At 44.1% G+C, this 12,506-nt stretch overlaps 1 protein-coding gene across 3 annotated transcripts in view; it reads right to left on the bottom strand.

Moving 5' to 3' along the window:
- ZMAT4 (zinc finger matrin-type 4) overlaps positions 1 to 12,506 on the bottom strand; it is a 166,877-nt gene that overhangs the window by 63,732 nt on the left and 90,639 nt on the right. For all 3 annotated transcript variants that reach the window (XR_008443946.1, XM_054019508.1, XM_054019507.1), the window contains exon 4: positions 9,085 to 9,241. Coding sequence is in view for 2 of the 3 variants with exons in the window: in XM_054019508.1 (XP_053875483.1) it covers positions 9,085 to 9,241 (157 nt within the window). In the remaining variant the exon portion in view is untranslated. The remainder of the gene's footprint in view (positions 1 to 9,084; positions 9,242 to 12,506) is intronic.

Here is a 12,506-nt window from a genome sequence, read left to right as displayed (position 1 = left end):
TCACCAGGTACACAATGGTGAAGCATTAGCCCTCCTCTAAGTGATGCATTTGTAATGCAAAATCTATTTTTGTACAGTTGCAGCCCTTACGCCTCGTTTACAACTACAGCTAGGCCTGAACTATTGCCATATTTAACCAACAATTAATGAAACACTTCCCGTATCTACTGGAACTCAGGATCTTCCTGAACAGAAATAAATGAAAGTTGACTTCACTCCAAATGGGAATTTAGCTTTTTGACACACGGTAACTTCTAGCCAGAAACAGGACAAAATGTCATTCCCTCAGCAGCAGCATGAAAATAATTAACCCTAGCAAAAATTTCAGACTTTTTAAAAAAAACTGTTCTTCCTTCCTTTGACTCTGATTCTACTGGTGCAAGATGTTACGTCGCTTATAACAGTCTGTCTTGCATTCTTTTTTGGTATAGGAGGGACGTGAAGCAAACACTTCAGCACACTGGTGATTGGTGGACAACTGTTTGACTTATTTCTTGTGTACAACGCTTGCTAATCATAGGACTACTTACAAAAGCACCCAACTCCTCACCCTATCCAAGAGGAGCTCAGGATAACAATACTAAGAAATTAACCACTTAGCTGCACCATTACAAAAGGGAATTGTGGAAATATAGTTTCCCTCAGAAAAGAAGAAATTCCACAGATAAGGTTGACACTGAGAGCTTGTCTTCACTAATCACTACAGCAGGGGTGGGCAAACTATGGCCCGCGGGACCATCCTGCCCAGCCCCCAAGCTCCTGGCCCAGGAGACTAGCCCCTAGCCCCTCCCCTGCTGTCCACCCTCCCCCACAGCCTCAGCTCACTCGCTCCGCTCTGGGTGGCAGGGCTATGAGCTCCTGGGGCAGTGCAGCTGCAGAGTCTGGCCTGACCCCGTGTTCTGTGCTGTGTGGTGGTGGTGGCGGCGGCAGCGTGGCCCGGCTCCAGCTGGGCAGCGCGGCTGTAACGCCGCCAGCCACTGGTGCTCCAGGCAGCGCAGTAAGGGGGCAGGGAGCGGGGGGGGTTGGCTAGAGGGCAGGAGAGTTCGGGGCGGTGGTCAGGGGCGAGGGTGTGGATAGAAGTCGGGGAGAAACAGGGGGTTGAATGGGGGCAAGGGTCCCTGGGGGGCAGTAAGGAAGGAGGGGGGGTTGGATGAGGCGGCAGGGAGCAGTCAGGGACAGGGGTTCCCGGGGAAGTCAGGGGACAGGAAGAAGGGGTGGTTGGATGGGGCGGGGGGGCAGATAGGAGGTTGGGGCCGGGCCACAACCCCCTCCCCTAACTGGCTCTCCATACAATTTACGAAACCTGATGCGGCCCTCAGTCCAAAAAGTTTGCCTGCCCCTGCACTACAGCGCTGCTGTACCATGCCGATGGAAGAGCTTCTCCCATTAGCATAGTCAATCCACCTCCCCAAGAAGCAGTAGCTATGTCAACGGGAGAAGCTCTCCCACCAATATCGCGCTGTCTGAGCGCGGGATTAGGTCAGTTATAACTACGTCGCCCAGGGTTGTGGATTTTTCACATCCCTGACCTGACTGTATAGTGGATTTATAGTCACAACCAAATTCTGAGAGTTATTTTATTCGGTCACTTTCAACAGATCTGAGACTGAAAACCTGAATCAGGCACCAATGGAGTGAAATGCCAAAGAAATGCTGTTCATGGTGTTTCCTGATGGGAGCGGTGTGTAGATTATTGCATCTCTAAAAATATGCGTACCTTTGACATTTTGCTGCGTAGTATCATTTCTTACCCAGAATGGCAATGCTAGGTCTTATACTGCACATTAACTAACAGCTGTGGAACCACTGCTCCGGAGACATGGCACTTCCTCAAATGATGATTCATCATCAACTGTCCTACTCTCCTGGTGCTGATGTACCATTTTCCACCTTCCTGAAATGGCAGGTCCCAGCACTTAGATAAATGTGGGTAGCAGCTATTATTTTACCCACAATTCTCTGTTTTATAATTTGCACTGATGACTGAATGCAAGTTGACAGAAGATGCTAGAGATGACTAGAGAAATTCATCAGTAGTGTTGGTGACATGAAGCCTCTGAGGGCGCCAGCATCACACAGCAAAAGGAATGGGAAAGGATCAGAAATATTTCACCACAGTGATGAGACATCACTTTTTCCAGTAATGAAAAAGCTTATTGTCAAATCACTCCTCAACCTTCTAACTGCTCCAACTGGGAAAGGATAAAAGATCAGCATTTTGTTAACTCTGAGATGATAAAATTCAGAAGTATAATATTTCTGAAAGAAATTGAAAACCAACCCAAATTTTCTGTGATACTGAGTACACAGGAAAACCAGAATATCAAGTAGCAGTTAGCTCTCAAATCCAGGATACAATATGAGTTTGTGCAGAGATGCAGAATACATTGAAATGTATCTGCATTATTCTCCTGGTCAGAGAGGAAGACTGCTGTGTAATGAGTAATCGTTATTTAAAGCTATCAAGAAAAGCATCTAGATTACCAGATAGGAGTACCTCTAGGATAGGATAATCCTCCTTTGCTGATAAAGCTGCTATGGCAGAGAATATTATACATGTAAGTGTGCTTGACCTATATAGGACATACATTAGTCAAAGTTGAGGGTTTATGTAACTTCACACTGATTCAGAAGATCTTTACTAATTCAATAAAGAGCTCAAACAACAAGTCTGGATCTAGCATGAAAATCCATGCAAAAGGACTAAACCCCTCTCAGCTGTGTTACCCAGCAGTGAAGAAAACAAGCTGGGTGCTAACAGTACCTCGTTTACAGGGAAAAGTACTCAGACTCAGGTATGTCAGATTCACAGAATCAAGATGGGCAAGTACTTGGATGGGAGAAGTCCATGGGAGGTGGGAAGGGGACAAAAACAAAGACTAGAAGTGGGTGTTAGAATATAGTAGATGGCACTTTTCCCTCTGAGTCAGTACAGACCCAAAAGGTCAGATATGCTTCTGGGGGAGCTCTCTTTCAGAAAAGAAGTCAAACAGACCTTCTGATCATTAAAGCTCCCACAATAATTTTTGCAAGAGCAGGGGTATTACCTTTGGTGTTCCAGCCCATGTTCACATTGAGCGATGCGGAACAGGACTTTGGTAGCAGAGCTGGTAGAAAAAATTCAGATTTTGGTAAAACAGTACACACTTTTTCAATTCTATTTTTACTGATGAATTTCTGCTGTTTTCAACCAGCTCTAGAATTATATCTCTGTAAATTTCCCTGACGTTTCAGTTGCACACATTATTCTTAATTTTTGCCTCTAAACTTTGTTGTTGTTACTAAATGATTTAAACAGCTGCTACCTTCAATCCAGAGGTGGCTCTATGTCTGAAGTGACTTATGAATAGCCAGATATAGTTTAGAAATTCTTTTGTCTCTCAAGCATATCAACAGTGCTAATTAAATTATCATTATAGATATTTACATACAATGCCCCTATCAGTAGAACAAAAAGTAAGATTGCTTAATTTCAGCTCAAATGAAAATTTTTTGGGAAGTTTCATAATTTTTGGAGCATTTCTTAATGAGGGGCCTATGAACAGTTTACCTGTTTGTGGCGATTTTGAATTCTAATTTTTTTTGTCCTATAAATTAAAAATGACTTTCATGCTAAAAGTTCAGTCTCGCAGTACGCCTGACTCCAGCATGAACAAGTGCACACAATACATCTGCATGTTAAAACAAAGCATTAGAACATTATGAATAGATTCATAAATGTTAAGGCATTGTGATCATCCAATCTGACCTCCTGTATAACACAGACAAAGAATTGTATGCAGGTACTCCAGTACCAAACCCATTAACCTTTGTTTGACTACAGCATATCTACCAGACAGGCATCCAGTCGTGATTTGAAGACATCCAGAGTTGGAGACTCCACCACCTCCCTTGGTATTTTGTTCCTATAGTACATTTGAATGTACTGCTTTTAGAAGAGACAGTCCCTATAGCAGCAGATATTATGGTGTGCTCCAGGTGACTGCAAGTGTTTTCATGTGTACATCCTGCACTGTGCATTGCCATCCCCTTAGTTCCTAACTTTGCAGACAAAAAGATTTCATCAATCTCATGGGTGAAGTTTAACGTGGCAGTCTCTTTTAACCCCTCCGTTTATATGCCCTTTAAAGAACTTGCCATTTTTAAACTTGAGAGAGTTCTGTTCAGCACAGTTTTTTGATTTTCCATGTTTATATTCATCCCGGGATGAAAGTCTGAGTCACAGTAGGATGAAAGTGAAGGAGAAGCAACTGACGCATATAAAAAAGTACTCTTACTGGTCTGAAGAGTGCTAATGTTGATGAATTTTTAAGGCTAAGCAGATTTGGGCCTGAATAATAGTTAGACGGGTGACCAAAGGAGAATACTTGGTGTTTTAGACTTGCAAGAGCACTGGCTCTGCTCGCCAATCTGACATCGTGAAGGCTGGGCCCCTACAAGGCCAGCTGAAGTCAATGGGGCCTGCAGGTTCTCAACACCTCTAAAATTGTACCTTTTATATCTCTGCTTAACAACATTATACTTTGAAAGGGTTTCTATTTGATGTTTCCCCCATGAATCAATGACTGGGCTGTGCAGATATGTGCAGTTGTGGGGGTGGGGGTGGGGGTGGGTTTCATTCATTCATTCTCATCTTCTCTCTTTGGTGGAGAGTCTAAAGCAGTGGCTCTCAACCTTTCCAGGCTACTGTACCCCTTTCAGGAGTCTGATTTCAAGTTTCATCTCACTTAAAAACTACTTGCTTTCAATTCAGACATAAAAATACAAAAGTGTCAGAGCACGCGATTACTGAAACCTTTCTTTCTTACTCACTTTTACCAAATAATTATCAAATATATTGATTTGAATATAAATATCGTACTTACATTTCAGTGTGATACCTCGGCTTGTTTTTCACTTGTGAGCCTTGTCTGAAGCCCAAGCCACAGGCAGCAGGGTTGAAGCATGTAACTTAGCTTTGCGGGCCTCCTGTAGTATGGGGCCCCAGGCGATTGCCCTGCTTGCCATCCCCAATGACAGCCCTGCACTTGCAATTTCCCCTAAACCTGGCCCATGACCCACCTGGGGGCTGCAACACACAAGCTGAGGAACACTCATCTAGATGAGTTGAGTACCTCTGGAAGGCCTCTGCATACCCCCTGCGTAGACCCCTGGCTGAAAACCACTGGTCTAATAGGCATATGCTCTGATTCAATCTGCAGCCTGAGCTCTTTTGTTTAACGAATGATCGTTGCTTGAATTGTTACAGCCAATGATTTACTTCTGAGTGGATTAAAATAATCCTAATATTAAATGTTATTTTGCGCTTTATTCTTTTCTCTCACAAAACACTTCAACTAAGATTCATCCTGAGACAGAATATATGGAAAAAGCCACTGGAGCCTGGAGTAGTCTCTCAGCCTTGGAGGACACTCCAAAGTACCATTGAATAAAAGGGACCTACTGTCTAGAGAAAGGAGCAGAATACAGGTTTCTGGAGCCAGTAGTTCCACCACCAGAGTCAGAGGTAGCAGTTTCAATAGGAAGGTTGAGATGCACATAGGTTAAGTCTTCCTGCAACCATTTAAGTCTTCCATAAAAATAGAGAAAAAAAGTCTCTGGGGGGCTCTTCCTGGAGATGTTCTAGGAAAACTCCAGGGACAAATCTCAGTTATGTATTTGTGCCCTAGAACTTGGGGCCATCCACCCCACAGAGCACACAGTTACCAGCAGATTTTTGTATAAGCCTGCACTGAAATCACATTTGTTAATGCAATGTGAGTAATCTTCGGCAAATAGGCCTTGAGATGTTACTTCACACACAGCAACTGCCACACTCACAGCTGTCTATTCATGACTCCTAGGACTCTCGAAAGCAGAATCTTTGAAGCAGCAGTCTGGAGTATAAGAGAGATCCTCTGTTACGTGGAGCTGGTTCTGCAGGGAGCCCACATAAAAGCTGTATTTAAAGGGGAGTGCTTGAGAACTCCTGGAGAAGGATGGCCACTGCTGATTAATATATTCCTATTGCTTAGATTCATCAGATCAAGTATCTAGAAGACTCAATGAATACTTGAATTATTCTTTCCAAGTGATTGCTACAACTGAAGAGCTCATTACACATAGAGATATGCAGCAAGGGGTGCAGATGTAGTATAGTCTCAGCTCACTTGATTCAGATTAACAAAATTAAATGAAAACACAACGTGAAATCAGGGCTCTTTACAGTATTGCTTGAGACAGTGCTGTGGGTAATATTTTCTCTTTACGTAGGAGAGATGCAGCATGGACAATACCACTGCAAGTTTCCATGACACAACCTCTTACCCCATTCTGGTAAGGCAACGTCAGCCTGGAGAGGTAACGTCAGTCTCCATGTCCATTCAGTCCTTGACTAGTTAGGGCCAATTAATTTATGGGTGTGGGGGTTTCAGGTTTTTATACGAACATATGGTTCATTAGGAATGGAAGAGACATCATGATTAGGCAGTTGGTGAGCTGAGACCATAGCCTATCATGCTGACCAATATTGTCACATTGTTTCCTTGTTCTGCTCATCTGTCTCCAGCTGTTGTTTCTTGTCTTGTACATAAGTTGGACGTTCTTTGGAGCAAGGGATGTCTTTTTGTTCTGTGTTTGTACAGCACCTAGCACAACGGGGACCTGGTCCATGACAAGGACTCCTGGGTGCTACTGGAATACAAATAATAAATAACTAATTTCACATTGGCCAGAAAACAGCTTATGGATTTGAAAAGTTGACCTACATGTGAAGCACTCCACATGGCTCAAAGAACAGATATTCACACAAGCATTTGAGGCTTGATCCAAAACTCATTGAACTCAACGGGCTTTGGATCAAGCCCTTCAGGCCTACATCCTGGAGAACAAACTTGGGGAAGTTTGGAAAGTTCAAACATTTTCCTTACGAAGGAGTTTGGTCTTTAAAAAGAAATTCTTGCAGTCTAAAATATATAAACAAAGGTATTCTTTCCACGGGGGCCTTTCTTAATGTTTCCCATAATCTGAGTCCACCTGCGATGCATGTCCTGAGGACAAAGGCATGATACTGGCCTTCCGTGCAAGAAAGCAACTTTAAATTGAGTCATGATGCCATCTCATATTGGTTCTCTTAGCATTGGTAAGGGGTTAGAAGCCGTGGGCACCGCAGCACCCAAAGGTTGGGCAGAAACATAACAAGGTTGCAAATAACTTCCATGCCCAGTCTGAGGTCCCATATTTGGGTCCTCTAGTGAAGCGACGACTCACCGGTGCAGCACCTCCTGCTGGTCTTCTTGGAAATTAGCTTGTCCAGCACTCGGAACACCCTCTGCTGGCCGATGTCTCGCTTGCCTCAGGGCCCCATGTGCCTCCGCAGAACCCCCGCTCTGGGTCTCCCCTCCCAGGGGAACCCCCAACCTTCTAAACCCACCTTGCCTCAGTGGCTACTGACAGTTGTCATCCAGCCCTCTTTCCCTGGGGCAGATTGCAGTTTGTAATGGCCACTCATCATCGGCAAGGGGGTAGGACCTGCTGCCTTTGCCTATCACCAGGCTGCCCCTCTGCAGCCCCAGTATCTTCATAGGCCTTCAACAAGGCCTTTGCCCTTCCCCAGCACTGCTCTGCCTCAGGTACTTTGCTCCCAGGCAGCTAGCTCTTCCCACTCCAGGGCTAGAGTGAGACTCCCTTGTCTCCTGGCTCCACAGCCCTTTTATCCAGGTCAGCTGTGGCCTGATTAAGACAGCCACACCTGTGGCTGTTTCCCCAATCAGCCTAGCTTGGCTGTTTTTAATCCCTGTTCTTCAGGAGTGGGACAACCACCCCACTACAGGTCCCAAACCACTTAGGGCAAAATTTTCAAAAGCACTTAAATTACTTAGGAGCCTAAGTCCTATTGAAAATGAATTGGACTTAGTTTCTGGAGCCACTTAGGTGCTTTTGAAATTTTTACCCATAGCGTCTTCTGACAAAGCTGCACCAGTTGGTCACCAAATGCCCACTGTTTCTATTATATTTCTGTAATTTAATTGATGATGACCTGTAATGATTCCCTTCAGGAAAATATTCTTTAATTAAAACAATGAGTAAGCCATGGTTTAAAGTGATTCCCTGCTATTCCCCCAAGTAAAGGGAGTGACAATTCTTAAGCACAACAAGGAAGAGGATAAAAGACAAATGCTAGTTTATACTTCACCATCTACAGTCTGTAAAGCAAGAAAAACCTTATTTAATTATACCTACGATTTACACTCGACTCATTAGACGGGGGATATAAAATGCACAGCTAAATTTAAATTCCTTTCTAAAGGAAGTAGTAGTTACTGGTAGTAACAGTGAAATACATTGCACCTATCTGTAGGATTACAGCCCAATTTTAATGTCCGTTTAGTATCAAGTATCCTCTGTCCAGATTGAACTGCAGTGGAAGTTCAGGTTCACAGAATGTTAGAAGTTGAAAGGATTTTATGGATAGGCAAAGAACAAGATGGCTAAATTATCTGATTCCAACATTTGTCTTTTTTAAATGTAAAAGTTAATGGGCCTGCATTAGTGGAATTACTGCAGAGAATGGTATGAATGCCATGTAGGCAAAAATCAAGAGGTCAATGATCCAAAATGTTTTAATGTCTAGATTTTCCTCTACAGTGAGAGCAGATTATATTCTGCCCTGTGCAGTAACTATAAGGGGTTATTAAACATATTAGCTGAGTTGTCAAGTAATTTCTGATAATGAAAGTGAGTCTTGACATTGGTTATACATGCCTGGAGGAGACATTGTCTTCCAATGTACAGATGATTTTCAGAAACATGGAAGCAGAGATAACAGCCAATGCTGCCTGATAAACTACTAATCTGTGTGAACCACACAGGCAATAATGGCATCAGCAGGTTTTTTTGTAAAGGTTATTATGACAGCAAGAAAAATGAATAGCTGTTTCTGCTGATCTTTATTAGTTAGCTATCCCTTTACTTTCTGAATCGGCAGTGTCATTAGAGCTGCAATGCCCCCCAATGCTGCTTTGGTGCAGTGAATAATCATAAATCTGAATGGACAGAAGATTCTGCTTTTTAATGTCTCCTCATATTCATTGTCTTTGGACCTACCTGTGGCCTTTAGTGCTGGCTGTTCACCTAGCAACAGTTTTAACCGTTTGGCATGGATTTTGCCTTGGTAATGTGATTCGGCCACCACTGCCGAGGTGAAGGACATGTTACATAGCGTGCAGCATTTGTTCTTGTCCACTGCGTCGGCATCACTGCCCTGGATGGAGACAAAAGAGAAAGAGATGTCAAGTAAAACTGGACAGACCTTCGCAGAGAAAGGGAAGAGTGAAATCCAGTTCTGTGATGTCACTGCAAAGCCACAACCACCCCAGAAATCCAAAGGGGCTTTTCCCTCCCTTCGCTATCTGAAATGCGCCCCCTGTTTGCGGCCCAAGCATTAATTCTGCTTAATGAATTACTCTCCACTGCTGATGCTCCCTGCCCTCGAGTGTTCCTGGAATGGATGACAGCACATAGCCTGCTTTAATCGGAGTCCCAGTAGGCATGAGGCCTTGGATGTCTAAGGAGACAGTGGTATTACATGGTATATAAAACCATTCAGGCAACCCCTTAGCAGGCTCAAATGGTGGCTCAGAAAGGACATGGATGGAATCTGTTCATCACCTCAGCCCTATCCAACTGTGGCCTCAAAGAAAGGAGACGCTGATGATTATGAACAGGTATGTGCTCTGATGCCAGTTGCTTTGGGGCTCTCCCTGTTGCTCCTTTGCTGTGGTAAGCCTCATGGGGTGTAACTCGCTCCCTGCCAGTTATCAGGGCTCATTCCCCCGCATACTTTCATATGACCCCTCAAGAGGTTCCCTTCGTTGCTCGCCCCATATTTGCTTTCACTGGCTATAGGGGATTGGGAAATCAGACACCTGGGTTGTTATAACAGATGTTGCTTATTGGTCAAAAGGATAGTCTCTTTTATAACAATTTTTAAAATGTGCCAAGGAGCAGCTAGAATAGGACAGGCCCCTCTTTAGAGGATGGGGGCCCAAAAACCAACCAGGTTGGGGGGCTTCATCAGAGCCATGCCACCACATTCCAATGGGATATGGACACTTCACTCTCACAGGCATCTCTGGAAATCACAGCCTAAATGTTTAGATTATTGCCCCCCTTTCTTTGGTGTGCTAGAGCTTGTGGCTGGGTGCAGGGGAACTAAAAGGGTTACATTTAGTTCCCCTTGCCTTTCTCTTTGCATGGGTGTCCAAGGGGAGGCCTACTGCAGACAGGAGAAGAACACCTGCAGGAAGGCTGAGTGCTATCTCCCCAGGCTCCTTTTGCTGATGGTTCCTTGTTTGGTCTGTGTTTATGAGGACTCTCTCCTGCCAGTAGCTAGGCTTGGTTTCTGCCCAGCCTCCCGAGCAATGCACAAAGCCCCTCAGATCATCTGTTTGAAAATCATTGGAAGGTTCATTGTAATTTTAAATCTCCTCTGTTTTAATGCTGCGGCGCAGGGTGCCAGGCATTTCAGGCACAAGCCAGAGAGGGGATGGGGAAATGATGGCTTTAAAAATAAAATGAGTACTGAACAATCAGATGGATGGCCAGCCACTTCTGCAGCAGTGGGTCTGGCACTGCCAGCAAAGCAACCCCTGATTACTCTCATTACAGTCTGTACAGTACCAGAGATCAGACAGGGTCTCAATTATCAATCAGAGATTAGTAAATTGATAATTCAGGCTGGACTAAAAGTGAAGCCTGCCTTCTGTAGGGCCCCCTACTGGACAGGCTAGACCTAGGCCAGTTTCCTTAACTAACCCGATAATGGGAATAATATCTGAGATGCACCAGAACAATTTCTCTGCTCTTGCCAGGTGCACTAAAGGCAAACTCTTAGTTATTAAACAGACGGGGAAATTCAGGAACTAGGATCTCGCAATGTGAGTCTTCCCACCCCCATTCTCAACAGACCATGAAGAGCCTGAGTTAGTGGCCAAATACATTCCTTTCCTGGGGTTTGGCTTATTGGTCATTCAGAAACAACAACACAACACCTCCTTGGCCATTTCCCTTCCAAAAACCCCAGTGCACCCTAGTGCAAAGAATCATTCCCACCCTCTTTAGATCCTGACTGAATCTAACTGACTGCACCATTGGCCAGCACAACACATCACTAACTCCCCTGACTCTTCCCGGAGAGCTTTATTCAGTGCATGGGCCATGGGTAACAAGCCCAGCAGGCCTATACAGCACTTATATTCTAAAAGGTGCTTTAGGGAGGTGCCAGGGCCTAGTCAGGGGTTCACAGACAGGCCTCTCATTTGTCCTACAGCATCTCAGCGTTTGTTTGTTTTTTTCTTTTTTAAGAACTCTCTAGTCTTGTGGCTGCAAAGAAACCCACACTAATGTGATCAGAGTGGGACCAATGGAGTGATGCCTGCTCAAGTTTGCAGAGAGCCAGAAAAAACAGCTCTGAGTCATAAACTGCCCCATTCATCTAAATGGGGGCTAACTCAGATGCTCAATGATGATACTTTAAATGCCAACATTGATAAGTATTTTACTGCTCAAAAGTCTAAGATTGGAGAGGAAGGATCCTATTATGAGGGACAGTGATTCTCCTGGCTTGTGGTGTGCTTGAAAAATATTAAATAATAATGTGGCATGATAAACAAACATTTATAGTCCACTATTAATCATGTCTGGGAATTTTGAGCTCCCATTCTGGTTGGCATTTGCAGAGAGAATTCCTGCAAAGAGTGTCGGACCATCCCCAGCATTTCATCTGTTGACAGATACTGTAGAACAAGACTCCTATCTTGCAGCAATTATCTACTACCAGCTGCTAACGAGATAAACCTGAAGGCAAAAGCAGCCTAATGGCACCTACTAAAGACTGGAATAACTGCAACAAAACTTGCCCAGCAGACCGAACCACCAGCCAGGAAAAATCTGCTACTTTCTGCTTCTTCCCTTGTGGAAGATGAACTTTTGAACTCTGCCTGGTGACTACTCGGATATCAGCCATACCATCAGGGGCTCGTTCACCTGCACATCTACCAATGTGATATATGCCATCATGTGCCAGCAATGCCCCTCTGCCATGTACATTGGCCAAACCGGACAGTCTCTCCGCAAAAGAATTAATGGACACAAATCTGACATCAGGAATCAAAATACTCAAAAACCAGTGGGAGAACACTTTAACCTGTCTGGTCATTCAGTGACAGACCTGCGGGTGGCTATATTACAACAGAAAAACTTCAAAAACAGACTCCAAAGAGAGACTGCTGAGCTAGAATTGATATGCAAACTAGACACAATCAACTCCGGTTTGAATAAGGACTGGGAATGGCTGAGCCATTACAAACATTGACTCTATCTCCCCTTGTAAGTATGCTCACACTTATTATCAAACTGTCTGTACTGGGCTAGCTTGATTATCACTTCAAAAGTTTTTTTTCTCTTAATTAATTGGCCTCTCAGAGTTGGTAAGACAACTCCCACCTGTTTATGCTCTCTGTATGTAT

The sequence above is a fragment of the Malaclemys terrapin genome, chromosome 2 (assembly GCF_027887155.1).
Source record: "Malaclemys terrapin pileata isolate rMalTer1 chromosome 2, rMalTer1.hap1, whole genome shotgun sequence".
Classification (NCBI taxonomy): Eukaryota; Metazoa; Chordata; order Testudines; family Emydidae; genus Malaclemys; species Malaclemys terrapin.
The sequence above is the reverse complement of the archived record's forward strand: the minus strand, read 5'-3'. Positions and strand labels throughout refer to the sequence as shown.